Source organism: Ceratotherium simum, chromosome 8 (assembly GCF_057802395.1).
Source record: "Ceratotherium simum simum isolate JZ-2026a chromosome 8, ASM5780239v1, whole genome shotgun sequence".
Taxonomy (NCBI): Eukaryota; Metazoa; Chordata; class Mammalia; order Perissodactyla; family Rhinocerotidae; genus Ceratotherium; species Ceratotherium simum.
Window position 1 is genome coordinate 66172568 of NC_141907.1, and position 15804 is coordinate 66188371.

At 39.0% G+C, this 15804-nt stretch overlaps 1 protein-coding gene across 1 annotated transcript in view; it reads right to left on the reverse strand.

The window, feature by feature from the left end:
- Positions 1-4963: 4963 nt before the first annotated feature.
- Positions 4964-15804, reverse strand: part of PRKG2 (protein kinase cGMP-dependent 2) — a 109175-nt gene continuing 98334 nt past the window's right edge. Inside the window, exons 18-19 of the mRNA XM_014787835.2 lie at positions 8937-9003; positions 4964-6950 (exon numbers count right to left, since the gene is read on the reverse strand). Of these exons, the coding sequence (XP_014643321.1) occupies positions 6855-6950; positions 8937-9003 (163 nt within the window). The 3' untranslated portion in view covers positions 4964-6854. The remainder of the gene's footprint in view (positions 6951-8936; positions 9004-15804) is intronic.

Here is a 15804-nt window from a genome sequence, read left to right on the forward strand (position 1 = left end):
AATAATGGTTGAATGAATCAATTAAGACATGCATTAAATATTTTTCTTCACATTCACTATCCATTAGAAGAAGAGGATTCTTCTTACTCCCTCTGATCCTCATGGACCCTCAAAAAGAAAAAGATATATTTTTAAATTTTTATTAGACTTTTTTTTTTTACTTTACTTTCTTTGGCCTTGACTCATGGACAGAATTTTTAAGTATTTCTAGGCAGACTTTAAATTTTTGACTCTCCTTCCTAAATGCAAAACTGAACACAGAGGTTAAAAGGGGCTGACCAAGCAGAATATAGAAGAGAGCAATTTTTCAGGTCCTGCATTTTATGATCCGTTGAGCCATCTAGCACCTTCCTGAACCGAAAAAGGCAGGATTGGATAGCTGACTCTAGTCTGCTTGTGTTTGAGTATGACACCTGGCTCTCTCCCATCTCCCTCAGGAGTAAGCCCTGTTTGCTCTACTTGGTTTCCAGGATTGATGCGTTGTTGGTGTTCTTCCTTTATCACATCATATTTATTCTGCGTTTTTTGGTTTTTTCTCAATGCATATCTATTTGTTTTTTCCTCACTGAGGAAGTTTATACTTATTAAAACAAATTTTATTTTTCTTTTCATTATATCATTTTTAATTTAGTAACCAACAATTAAATAAACAAAAGTATCCTGGTTTTATATTTTCCAAAATTGAAAATGCTCTAGCTCTAATTCAATTTAGAGCTTGCCTGTAAATCACCTGAGACAAACTGTTTTTGCTGGTTTCAACTGAGTCATGCGGCCTATGCCCTATGTACACTTTGATAACTATTGAGTAGAAAGAGAGGAAGCAAATTTTATTATTAAAAATTCAAACTAGGGGCCAGCCCGGTGGCGTAGTGGTTAGGTTCGCACACTCTGCTTTGGCAGCCCGGGGTTTGCAGGTTCGGATCCCAGGCGCGGACCTATGCACCGCTCATCAAGCCATGCTGTGGCGGTGTCCCCCATACAAAATAGAGGAAGATGGGCACAGATGTTAGCTCAGAGCCAATCTTCCTCAGCAAAAAGAGAAAGATCGGCAATGGATGTTAGCTCATGGCCAATGTTTCTCACACACACACAAAAAATCAAACTAAATAAATTACATAAATATAATACAATATTATATATTTTACTAGGCTTGAACTTGAATGACTTTGTACTGTCTCAATTTAGCTAAGTCAGAAATAAGTTTCCCCAAATTCCTTTCTCTGTGTGGTTCTGAGTTAGGCTTTGCTACAAGAGAAATTTGCATATGATGTGAAATGCAGAAGTGAGTAGCAGCCATATGTATACTCTCCAGAGTCAGTGAAAGACCAAGCACTACTGTAGTTCGTGCACACTGTTGCTGATCTGCTGGCTCACCTTATTGGTGAAGGGCAGCAGCCAAGTGTGTGGTTCCTCCAGCTCCAACCATATTGCTCCTTCGGCAACTGGAAACCTCAACCCAGGTATACGTGCAAGGTGCCACATTATCCCGCAGGCCACCCATCTGAACAAGGCTGGCAACCAAGAAAGGCAGACCCAGGTTCCAGTTTGTCCTCATGGGTTCTAGTTTGTCATCACAAATTCTAGTTTTCCTCAAGAATTCCAATTTGTCCATTTGTGTCCACTCTGTTCTTACTTTTGCCAATTCATGTTCATCTTTCCTTCCCAAGTTAGTAGTTTAAAAGAACAAGTATTTCTTATCTCACAGTTTCTGTTGGTCAGGAACTGGGGAGTTGTTTATCTGGCACCTCTGACTCATGGACTCTCACTAGGCTGCAGTCAAGGTGTTGGCCAGGTCTACAGTCTCATCTAGAGGTTCAACTGATGGAGGATCTGCTTCCAACTCACTCCTGTGGTTGTTGGCAAGATTCAGTTCATCACAGATTGTGGGACTGAGAGCCTCAGTTCCTCATTGGCTGTTGGCTAGAGGCTCCCTCAGTCATTTGCCACATTGATCTATCAACAGAGAAGTCACATCATGGCAGCTGGCTTTCACCAGAGCAAGTAAATGAGAAAGCAAGAGAGGATGAGCAGAACAGAAGCTGAGTCACTTTGTAACCTCAACTCAAAAGTGACATCCCATCACTTTTATTATATTCTATTTGTTAGAAGGAAGTCCCTAGGTTCAATGAACACTCAAGGAGATGGATTATAAAAGGGCATGAATACCATAAGCATGGATCATTGGAAGCCATCTTTGAAGCTGCCTACCACACCCTTTCTTCCCCCCCCCCCCAAAGCCCCAGTAGATAGTTGTATGTCATAGATGTACATCCTTCTAGTTGCTGTAGATGGGACGCGACCTCAGCATGGCCAGAGAAGCGGTACGTCAGTGCATGCCCAGGATCCGAACCCGGGCCGCCAGCAGCGGAGTGCGTGCACTTAACCACCAAGCCACGGGGCTGGCCCCCACCACACCCCTTCAAACAGACAAAAGGCCTTCTGAGCATCTTAAGCACGTGCTGTGCACACCCTCTCTTTTAAAAAATAGAACTTTTAAGAGTCATTTTTCCCAGAGCATCCCCACAAAAAAGATTTATGAGTGTAGCTTTTGTCTAATGGAGTGGACAATAAACTCACACACAGGAAACTCACAAGGTTTTTAAAGAAAATGTATCAACATAGAATAAAAAGACAGAGACAGACAATTTAAAAAGAGGCATCTCTACCACCAAACATTTACAGGCAGGGAACAGGCTAAGAAGTCAGTTGCAAATACCAGCCATATCTTACAGGAAAAAAAGGAGGACTCAGAAGTCAGAACCAAGATTCTACAAAGTGGAGCCAAGAGCTATGGAGAACAACTCACAGGGAGTAGGATTTCCCTAAGCAGAGAAACAGTAACGTGTCAGGCCAAATTTCAGAATTCTATGGACCAGTGATAGCTTTGTGTCTCCCATCTTCTCCCTCTCTGAATGCAAGGATCTGTTACGGTTATCCTATGATCATCTCACCATTCAGTGTTATGAGTTTGGGGACAGATGACTTGTTTACTTAGTTCCCAGGCTTTCAGACCTAAAAGAATGTATCTAAGGAATTATAACTGAGGAGCCTCATCTACCCCTGAATGGATTTAGATGACAAGTTCCTGGAGCCTGAGCCTGATGCTGTAATGAGATGATATTTTTAGGGAGACTCTTCTGAGGGAATGAATTTATTTGGCATATGGCAGCAATATAAGTCATCTGTGGCCAGAAAGTGGGTTGTGGCAGTTTTAAAACTTGCTTGCTAATTCTTTGAAACTCTCTTCATTAACAAGTGGAGTCTATGTTCCCTCCCCTCAAATCTGGGTGGGTTTGTAAATGTTTCCACCAACAGAGTAAGGTGGAAGTGATGTTATATAACTCCAAGGCTGGTTCATAAAGGATGGTACAGCTTGTCCCTTGTTGGCTGGAATACTTGCTCTTGGAGCCCTAAGCTACCATGAAAGGAGTCTGACTAGTTTAAGGACATCATGATGTAAGGAATCCAAGCCATGGAGAGGACATGCGTAGGCACCCTGGTCAGCAGTCCCAGTCTTTGAGTAGTCCCAGCCTGGGGATTAGTCCCAGATATGTGGGTGAACAAGGCATCAGGTGATTCTAGCTCCCAGCCATTGACTCATCCCAGTCTTCAAGTCTTTCCACCTGATACCCCAGATATTGTGGCACAGAGACAAGCCATTCTTGCCATGTGCTGTCTGAATTCCTGACCCACAGAACCTAGAAGAATAATAAAACGGTTGTTGTAAGTGACTACGTTGTGGGTAATTTGTTATATAGTCATAGTAACTGGGACTAAGCCATGTAAAACCATCACAGCTAAACTGTGAATAAAATGCATATTTGAGGCCAATATTTAGCTTTGAGAGCAGTCAACAGTCAGTGTGTTTATAATTATTTAAGAATTTTATGCAAATGAGATAATGGATGTAAATACTCCTAGTACAATGCCTGGTAATAAAGAACAAGGGTTTATTATTATGCCAAAAGAAGTATAAGCATATATTTATTTCTAAATGGTTATTATCAATGACCTATGAGTAATAATATTCTGGCCCAATGTTTCAAAGCTTTACACGTACATCTCAAGTTACAGATGAATAAAGATGCGGTTTGTTGTTCAAGGTCACACAAATCTGGGCAGGACTAGAATTCAAACCCAGATCTTTTTTATTCCAAATCTCTTAATTTTCACCACTACATTCTCCTCCCTCTAGATATTTTAAATTTAGAGAAAAGATTAAGAAACTATAATTACCAAAAGTTGACCCCACAGAGAACAGACTCAAGAGTGAAAAATTAACTTTGCACCTAGAAAAGAGAGATTAAGAATGATTTAATGATTAGGAATATGATGGGTTTGTATACAGAGGGATAATTTTCTATACTTCCTCAGAAAAAATATATATACATATATATCTCCTTACTTCATAAAAACATTAAAATTTAGAAATTTAAGTGAGCTCTTAATAAAGCACTTCATTTTGGTGAGGGTTAACTCTTCATCTTATGCACTAAAGCTCGATCAACCATCTTTACTTCATGACTTAAAAGAAAAAGAAAAGATAGATACTGGATTTAATTGGTACAATTATGCATACAGATACCAATGATACATAAGGTTCAGGACTAAATGGTTATTAAGGCCCCTTTAATTCTAAAAGAGAAAGTAACAGTAGCCACATCTATGCAGCATTGATTATTTCACAGATAACAATAAAGGACTCTCTAGATATCTTATTTAATCCCCCAAACAGGTCTCTAAAGTAGGTATCACTTTATTGTGCCTTTTTCTACAGATGAGAAAGCTAGTACTCAAAGAAGTGAAGTCATTTTTCCTCAGGTCACTCAGTTAGAAAATAGTGGAATTGGGATTATATGATGGTTCAATCTCTCATTTCTTCATCTTTATAAATTATTCTAAAGAAATTACAATAAAATCACATGTGGAGATTACATATTGATACGGCCAACTGCAGGCAAAATAAATCTAAGTTGGTTTTTATTTGTATATATGTAGGTCTTTTTTGAATTACAACAATTAATCTCCTTTAAGAATATCATTGCTATTACAACTGTACAGTTCTAATATCCACCCAATACATAAATTTCCTACATATAAGTGGGTAATTTAAAAATATATACATGGAAAAACATACAGTGCTTACAAACCAAATGCAAATAAAAATCTTTTAAAAATCTTAGAAATTCATTAAGCAGATTATGTCGATCCTATTAAAAATGGCTCTTCTATGTACAATACATAATCTTTAAAAATACTACTCCAGGAAACAAAAATTCTTTGGTTCAGCAAAAGGATTCTAAATGTGGAAATTCAGTTTGTTAAGGAGGCACCTTCTTGCGTTGGGCCTTACTTATCTGGTTTAACTCTTCAGGAAGCATCTAGCTGACTTTGAATGTTAAAAATCTGGGTAGGGTGTGGGTAAAGGCTGCTTTTCCCACAGAACACGAGCATATGAAAATATAACCAGAAGCCTGAATAACGCAATAACTTAGAAGTTATTTTTACTCTGCCAGATCAAAAAGATACAGAGAAAGTCTGTTTCCCATCCATTCCGGAAGGATGGTGAGGGAGTGATTGTGGTGGACACACAAAAACATTCACTGGTAAAGTTCTTAGGAACTGGCGTCCAACGCCATTGAAACTACTATTTCCTTCATTATTTGGAAGACTACAAAGAGGAGACAGGAGGAGGGCAGACGCCAGATGACCCTTGTACCTCTAAAGTCCCATCACTTCTCCAGCGGCTTGCCTGCTTTAACAATCTAAAATTATAAACACATCCGCAATTCAGATGTCTTTCAAAAGAGTTACTAACACAGCAGTGATTAGACTGCATCAACATTTGCCAATGGGATCTTCATTAAAAATTAACTCTAGTTATTCTATACTCTTGGTTTATTAATAGCAACAATCACAGAATTGGCCAAAATATCTGAGAGTTTCGAGTCAGCAATCTTACCTATTAGAATTTATTTTCTTCCATATTTAATGGGAAGGAGAAGCCTTCACAATTTTGTTGTTGCATGTTTTCTACTTTGTGAAAATATTTAGTATATAAGATAAAACCTTCCCAAGGCCCATCACTTAACCAGACATTATAACCACCGTGAACAAGGTTTTTGAAAAGTCTCTGAGGTGTCACAGAGGTCACAGGAGAATGAAAAATATTTTTTGCTGTTTATTTTTTCTAAGATCCCCAATAGAATATAACTAGCTGCTTGCATTAATTAACTCATTTATTTTAGGGAGTGGTAAGTACTGACTAAACACTCAAACTTGCCTTTCCCCAGACTAGTATTGGAAGCATATTAATATATTTCTAGTTGAATGCAGGTAAAATCAAGAGCTCTACTGACTACCAAGATTTCTGCAAACCACCACTTGACGATGCCATAATGCCTTCAGGGAGTTGTTGAGAGCAGGGGAAATACTCCCTTGCAAAATTCACCTTGCTCTTCTTTCTATTTGCATGATTTATTGCTCAAGGGCAAGACACTTTTTAAGACTTTTTAGGACTCAAAGGAGATGGTATGACTGGGATGGAGCAACAGACTGCAGAGGACACTATGCCCCTTCAACAAAAATGGTTCCAACTATGGATAGCCTTCAACATTTGAGAAAAGCAAAGAATGGAATACATGAATAATTCACAGCACTAAATGAGACATTATAATTCAGAACCACCTCCATATCCACTATCGTCCATCTCAGCTCACGGGCAGGGATTACTTTTCCCTAAAGGTCTTCCAAAAGATATTATAATACTCGAAAAAGAGAAATAATCAGTGTTGGATTATTGGTGCTCATAGTCCTCTTCTGTGGTAGATAGGCAGTAATCATCTTTTTTTCTGTCAGAAGTCTTTATCCCAGCCTGACAGCTCATCCGGAGGCACTCCCTTCTCAGGAGGATATTTGTCAAAGTAGCTGTGATCTGTGGGTCCACTGAGCTAATAGAGAAAGGGTTAAACCAAAAGTGAGGATGATGTTGACTGCGCACTCTATTACATATGGAGAATGCTTCATATATCTGAACACTGATTTTTATGCTGTAACCACAGGTAAGTTACATATATGGAAAAGATGACCAATTAGCATTTTTTAGTCACACTCTCAACCTCATGAGATATCCCCTTTAGACCAAATGGATGGGGTCACTGGATTACATTCAATAGAAGTTACCTGTCCTGAGGAGTTATTTCCAAAAGCAAAGGTGACAGAAATGATGTCTATTTTTTTTTTTCAAATTGAGAAACATTTTAAAAGCAAATACTCAAAAAATCAAAATTTGTCAGAATCTTTCTTCCACTTTATAAAATTTTTCACAAACTTTGAATTTTCATATGGTTAACTGACCCATATAAAGTTTCCAGAATGCCAAACAAAGGGACAACTCAAAATATGATTGACTCTTTTGAAAGAGTGAAATGACTCTGGAATTAAATTATTTTGCTAATTAGGTACTTGCCAAGTCTTTGCTTTTAAACAAATTTAAGAAGTACCTGATTGATTTATCAGCTGATAGATCATCAAAAATACTATTTATCATAGATCATAATGTGTTTTTTTGGGAGGGTGAGGAGATCACTCAAAAGGCATTCAAAGTGACATTGCTATTATAAAGCCCTCCAGTTCCATTTACTTATTTATGTGAACACAACTCTTAGCTCTTGCACCTATATAATTTTCAAAAGGAATAGAACTGATGAGGAGTCTGATCCCATTCTCTTAATAAATAAATATATCCATGGTACATTATATAATTTATTTTCAAAAAATATTTGTTTAATAATTACTTTACAATTTTATAATATATTTATGTTGTTTGATATTGCATGCTATAAAAATGTAATTATAGTTGAATCCAGAAAAAACATTTGTGTTGTCACAGAAATTTCTGTTGTCACAAGAATTTTAAAATTTATAAAACTATAATTGAAAGCACTTAAAGAATTATCAGAGATTGACAAGCATAAAATTATTTTATATTAAATTGAAATTTTATAAGGAAATGGAATTGAAATATGGAAATATGAATTCAGAGTGAGAAAGGAATGATATAATATTTCTCTCTGTATTTTTTAAATGGCTGAAGAGTCTCAAACCTCAATGGTATTTAGATTACATTGAACATATTTAAAGCAGTGAAGTAACAGTAATGTTTTACTGTAAAATGTCAATATTTACAACATACTAGAAATTACATTCTTCACAGTGATTTAAATGTACAATGAAAAAATTTAGATGTCAATCTAAAAATGTACAAGGGGAGATACAGATATCCAAAATTTCTCTAGAGAGAACACAGCATAAAGTTTGTAGCGTGTTGACCTAGATCATTCTTGAGTCAGTCTCTCCCCAAGTGAGCAGATGTCCTGCTTTCTCTAGAGCTGTGCTGTCCAACCAGCAACACGTGGGGACTGAGCACTTGAAATGTGGCTAGTCCGAACTGAGACGTGATGAAAGTGTAAAATCCACTCGAGATTTCAAAAACTTAGTATGAAAAAATAAATATAGCATCTCATTAATATTCTATGTTGATTAGATATTGAAATGATAATATTTTTTACATATATGATAATTAAAGTTAATTTCATCTATTTATTTTTACCTTTTTAACGTGGTTACTAGAAAATTTAAAATTTAAAAATAAAATTGGTTCATATTACACTTTCTAGAGCCATTTGTCAGCCTGATTAACACTGACTCTTTGGGGACTCAGATTTATATGTAACTGATTCCTTAGAGCTGAGCTAATGCCCATCAAATATGTAATACTGTTTAGTCCCTATAATCACAATTGCTATGACATTTAAACTTAATTTTAAAAAACTATTTAAAAAATCTAAAATCTGTTATACACACACCCCTAAAATTCATTTACAAAAGCCAATTCCCACAAAAACATCAAGCGAGTAATATAGCAGACACCATACCTCTCTTTGTAAAGGTGATGCGAGGTTCCGTGCTTTCAGCCCTTCCCAATTGAAACCATGCAACCACCTGAGAAATGAGAAAAGTGCAGAGGAATATTACTTGTCTGATAGACTATTTGCACGTCAAGTTCTCTCTCAATCCACTTTGTGGTCTGCTCCCTGCCTGCAAGAGTGCAGCTGCAAGTGGTTGGAGGAAAATACTCGACCACGTTGGTCGTCTGGTCTCACATTAAATCCCCACCCACTAACCTCAAGGGGGCACTTAATGCTGCCCAGCAGTCAGTCTAGATTTCCCGGTTCCACTCATTGTCACACTCTTTTAGACTCATAATTCAAACTTTGTCCTCTCTCCTCAAAATTCCAGAACCTCCTCCCCACCCTCACTCCCAAATGTGACCTGGCTTCCTTTTTCACTGAGAGAACTGAAGCAAAAAAAGAAAACTTTCACAATCTTCCACCAGCATACCTCCCCGCCTACCTACATCTGTGTGTTCCCTTCTCTTCTGTACTATGAACTAACTGCATTTGCTTCTAGCTAAGGTCAACTTCCCTACTGTGCACTTGATATCGTAGACTCTTCTCTATTCAAAGTCATGCTCCTGCAATTCTCCTCTCTCCTGAATCTTCAACATCTTCTCTACTGGATCATTCCTATCAGCATGGAAACATTTTATTTCTTCCAACCACAAAACCTCCTCCCTTGACCTGTGCTCCCTTCCAACTCTCACTCCATTTCCCTCCTCCCATTGGGGGAAAACTTCTTGAAAGTGTCATCTAATCACTCTGTCTACCCATTTTCTCCTGACCACACTACGATCAGGTTTCACCATCTCCACTCCCTTGACTGGCCTCAATTCTCAGTTTCATCTTACTTAACCTATGTAGCATTTACCACAGTTCATCACTCACACTTCCTGAAACCCTTCTTCACTTGGTTTCCAGGACATGCTATTGTCCTGGTTTTCATCCTAGCTTGGCTGCTTTCCTTCATTTTCCACTGCTTTTTCTGTAGGAAGTTGGTGTGTTCCAGGGCTCAGTCCTTGGATGTCTTCTTTTTTTAACTACTCTCACTTCCCAGGTAATCTCATTCAGTCTTGTGGCTTTAAATGGCATTTATATACTGATTACTCCAAGATTTCTATTTCCAACCAAGACCTCCCCATTGCTTCACAGGCTAATATCTACAACTGGTATTCACCTCCCAGCTGGGCATCTAACATGCATCTAGCATGGATCACGTCCACACTGGAGCTCCAAATTTTCCCCAACAAACTTGCCTCAACTCTTCCAGTTGCTCAAACCAAAGACCTTGGAGTTATCCTTTCTCTCACACCCTACCTCAGTCCATAAGCAAATCTTGTCAGTATTATCTTCAAACTATGTCTGTATTCAGAATCTGACAAATTCCCAACACCTTCACTCCACCTGCATGGGCCAAGACACAATTATTTCTTGCCTTTATTATTACAATAGCCTCCTAATGGGTCCTCCTGCTTTTGTTCGTGGGAAGCAACCCAGCAGCAAGAGTAATCCTTTAAAACATGTCAAGTCACATCATGCCTTAGTTCAAAACTAGCCAATGCTTCCCATTTCACTCAGTGTAAAAGGCAAAGTCTTTACCATGTCTTTACTATAACCCATAAGGCCTTACGAAACCATCCTTACCCCCTCCACACTTCCCCCACCTGACCACTCTCCTACTTTGCCCTTACTCCCACCCTGCTTAGTCATCTCCTAGCTATTCCTCCAACAAGCTACTGAGGCTCCCATTTCAAGACCTTGGCACTCAGGCCCTCTGGCTAGATTGCTCTTTCTCCAGATTTCCACAAGGTTTGTTCCCTCAACACTTCTAGGTCTTTTCTCAAATCTCATCTTCTTAGTGAGGCCTTCTTTGGTCATCCAATCTAACATTGCACCACCACCCCACCCCATACTTCCAATCCTCCTTCCCTGCTATAGTTTTTCTCCTCAGCACTTACTGTTATCTAATTACCCACTACATACTTTACTTAGTTATCTTGTTTATTTTCCATCTTCCCCACAAAAATGCAAGCTCAACGAGGACAGGGATTTTCATCTGTTTCCTTTCCTTCTGTGACCCTAACACTTGGAGCAGTACGTGACACAGAACAGGGCTCAACAAATGTCTGCTGAATAACCAAATGACTCTACCAGAGGACACGCTTACACAGGACCTCTAACTATCACGTCTTATAACATCACACTACACGGTGGTGATAAGGATCTAAAAAGCTCCAAGATTTAAAAAAAAGCATTCTACGGTAATCTGTGAAAATATGGGAGTAAGCTGATAGCCAGATGAAGTTCCTTCATTTACTGCTTCCGTATCATTAATCTAAAAGGGCTGATTTGGTCTTTAGGATACATGTCAAGTATGGTGGGCTGGAAATGCAACACCAAAAATGAGGAGGCCTTGCTTCTTTTGGACACAGTGCACTCTGTCTCTCAGGATCTTATAAGGAACGTGGAACAATACTATTCTATATCCACTCATCTTTTCCACTAGGACACTAAGGTCAGGTCAGCCAGCCAACAAAGATTTGTGGAAAGTCAGTTTGGTCCCAGGCATCAAAAAAAACCAAAGACTCTACTTTTAAGATGTTTTTATTTTGATGGAAAGTGACAAACAAAAAATAAGTAAACAATATGTAAATTAATTTCAGATACTAATAAGTACTAGGAAGATAAAAAAGAATAAAGTGGTAGACGATAACTGGGATGGGGATGGGTTGGGAGGGGTTGCTTTTAGCTAGGGTGGTATTAGAAGAAGTGATATTTGAATTAAGGCCAGAATGAAGAAAAGAGGGAAGCCATGAGAAGATCTCTGGCAAGGGATTTCCAAATGGAAGATAGTGATCCGAATGAGCCGAAGTGTGGTGAATGCAGGGAAAACTAGAAAAAATAAATAATGTCTGAGAAACGGCCAGAGGCCAGATCATGTAGGACCTTGCAGGACACAGTAAGGAATCAGGATTTTATGCATAATGGGAAGCCATTAGAAAGTTCTAAGGAAATGATGCAATCTAGTTATGTTTTCCAAAGATAATTCTGGCTGCTATGTGGAGAATGACCACAGGGGGCCAAGATGGGGCAGGATGGTGGTGGGGAGTGGGAGACTGAAGGCTAGGAGGCTTTCAGGAAGCTGTCCCATTCCTCTTCTGTCAGCCATACCAGAAGTGATGTCTTCCACCCTTCTCAATCTCTCTCACCCCTGGAGTTGGTTTTGGTTTAGTCCTTGACTGGATTTCCCATTCCAAGTCTAAGCTTAGCAAGAGAAAAAGTACTAAAAACAGAGAGGGCAGGCTCTGGTACATTCCATTTCAGAATGTCGCTGTGGTATAAGCTGCCGGGACTCTAAATCAAAGAGTGAGAGTGAGACATCAACCCCAGCTGTCCAGCTTTCCCTGTCCTAGCTACCAAACCACAGCAGTCCTCTCCTTGATCCACCCATCAGTTTCTCTGCACAGACTGAAGCTCCATTTTTAGGGATTTCTAGGCACACAGTTCTGTGGATTCTTTTCTTTGGCCACCCAATACTGCCACCATTCCTTTTAACATATTTTATAATGCTCTCTACCCAGAAGCTACTCCATAAATATGAATAAAAATCATTACTGTTACTCTACTGAATCAAAGAGCCTATGCATGTCTTGCTGAGTACTTGTTACAATTTGACTTACGGCAATATTTACTTAACATGAGTGGCTATTCACTTAACACTTGGCCTTTTGACACTAACCACATTTTAAGTAATGCAAATGCCAGTATGCACTCGTGTGTAAAAAATACTCGCCAAAGAAATATTAGCAGCAATGGCACATAAATTGCTTCTTCATTTTTAGAAGACTTGTGGAAGCTATTTGTGAAAGTAATTTTAGGGACTAGAAATATTAAAGGTAACATTAAGACACTTGAAACAAATTACTCCTCTACCTAGCAGGAAAGATTTAATTGTACCCTACAAATATATTATCCCACTTTTCAGATAGGAGTTGGAAGACATGATTGCTGCCTGGTTTATAAGTTAGCTCATAAATAGGGGAGGGAGGAACTCTATTTTTAGGAAAGATGATTTAACACAGACTGGACACACATATAACAATACGCCATGTTTCACCATATTGTTTTTAAATACAAAGTTAAAATCTAAGAAAAAAATAAAAGTTTTACTTTGGAGAAGAGTGAGAAAATCTGATGACAAATTTTAGAAAGAATTTTTTTTAATTTCAAGAACATACTGGGTAGAAAAGGTATACACCTCAGAGATTTATGGAAGGTGTTAGAACACTCCTATTTGAAGGCAGAGAGAGATCTATTTTTCAGGACCCCTTTCCCAAGCTTTATATTTTAAAAAGCACTATGAAAATAGGGTGAATAATGTTTTTGAGCTCCCTGGACTCACCAGAAGGCTCTGCATGAATCTGGTACAGCTTATTAATGAAGTCCGCCCTACACACTGCCCTCCCACTCCACAGTCACTTGGCAAAGAACATCCTGCCTTTTAAGAAGAATGGGCAAATGAATTTCTACAGGGAAGGAAATTCAAAATTCTTCATTACCTTGTTGAGGTGAGAAAATCCTCTAGCATCAATTTACATGAGCATCCAATTTGACAGCTCCATTTAAATGAGCCTCAGGTAAACAAGAAGTAAAAGATAAAACTGGAGCCTGTTAACAACTACATCACTTCAATTTCTCAACTACCTCAGAGCAAAGCACAAAGACGCTTCTTTAATGAGAGAAAGGAGGAAAATATATTGGAAGAACTACTTTAATTGACGGGACACTGGTTTGTTCAATATGAATGGCGTGCTTATGTGTCATTTTATAATGAAAAAAGAAATTGTGATAGCACGTAGGAAGAAAGATAAATTGGAATCTAAGACAAATAATGAGCTTTACACTAAAGGCAATCCAAAGGAGGACAAAGAACAATAAAATACTATAAGCATTTTGATATCTACAAAATCGACAGATGTGTCTGTCTGTCTCTATGTCTCCCTCCTTCCCTAAGACACCCTTACGGCCAAGCCGATTTGAATTTACAATGCTGAATACATGGCTTTATTTCAAGCAAGCTCATGAATAGAAACAGCAGGGTTGGCAGCTTGGGGTTTTTTTTTTTTTGAAGCTGCACCACTACTGTTAAGAAAAATGAATGGTGTTTCTATTGAGCAGCATCTCTTCCTTTATTTTCACACTGTGTTGATGTGACCCTAATTCTTCAGCAAAAATATCCAGATAAGAATGAAATATAGAGAGGTGTTTTTATTCCTGAAAGTAAACACATCAGCGTGTTCCAAGGTTTACAATAACAAAATTCTCAAATTTATTTTTTGCATTATCAATGGTACTATCAATAGGTGATATTTTACATTTGTAGATCATAAGCAAAATTAAAACATCTTGATGACTGCAGGATTTAGCTAGGCATAGATTAAAAAAAAAAAATCTCTAAGGCTTGAACTTCCACACATGTGACCAAGTCAGAGAGGACATCTTATGGAAGTTGTCAATGGTTCTGAAAGGCAGCTTTGGAAATTCACAGAACTAAAAAGGTGCATGTTAGATTACTGCGTAAGGATAAAACATTGAGGTTTTGTGGAAATCAATGTTCTTTACCCAAAAAGTAAAATACAACATGAGGCTTCAAAATTTGGAGAGCTAGTCAAAGGAAAATTATATTTAAAATAAACATATAATATTTATTAACACTGGAAGAGAATACTATTTAACAGTTGATTTAGTTGACTCATTCTCGTGAATATTAACAACAATAACTGTATCCTACTTTAATTACAAATCAAATGTCAAAATTAGAACTTAATTCTCTTTAGAATCCAAGTTGATATTAAAAAATAATTTAAGGGGCCAGCCCGGTGGCGTAGTGGTTAAGTTCGCGTGCTCCACTTCAGGCGGCCTGGGGTTTGCAGGTTCAGATCCCGGGCGTGGACCCACACACCACTTATCAAGCCATGCTGTGGCAGGCGTCCCATGTATAAAATAGAGGATGATGGGCACGGATGTTAGTCCAGGGCCAATCTTCCTCAGCAAAAAGGAGGAGGATTGGCAACAGATGTTCGCTCAGGGCTAATCTTCCTCACCGAAATAATAATAATAGTAATAATAATGATAATATTTAAAAAGATAGCAGTGGATAAAAAGCTAAGCTGGGAGTCAGGAGTCAAGATGGCAGCGTAAGCAGACTCGGAACTCACCTCCTCCCGTGGACACAGCCAATTTACAACTACTCGTGGAAAAATTACCCCTGAGACAGAACTGAAAACTGGATAAGAGGAACTCCTGCAACAACGGACAATCCTAACTGAGGTAGAAGAGGCAGAGACTCCCTTCTGGAGAGGAAAAATGCCGCCTTCAAAAGCCGCCAGCTTCACGGCCGCCGGGAGCAGCTCACAGGTACGCAGCCCTCCCTGGATGCGCGGGGCCCTGAGCCGGGGAGCGCCCCCGCTGTGGGCATTTTGTGGACCCAGCACAATCGAGACCAGCGGCATAATATCTGACTTTGCCTGCTGCTAAAGCACTGGGGAGCACCCCCAGAAAACCCGGTTCACAAAGAAACTAAAACCGGCTCTTAAAGGGCCCGTGCGAAAACTCACCCGTTTCAGAAAGCATCCTAAAATCACCAGAAAGAAAGGTGCACAGTGCTTTGGTGACAAGAGACTCACCTAATAGGCCCTGAGTGCATCTCGGTGAGGGGTGAGACCTCTCCAGGGACTGGGACATTGGCGGCAGCCATTGTTGTGGCCCGGTGTGGGCGTGCTGACACAGACGCCATTGGAGTTCTCCCTGAGGCCTGCTAGCCCAGGTTTGCCCCACCCACTAGAGC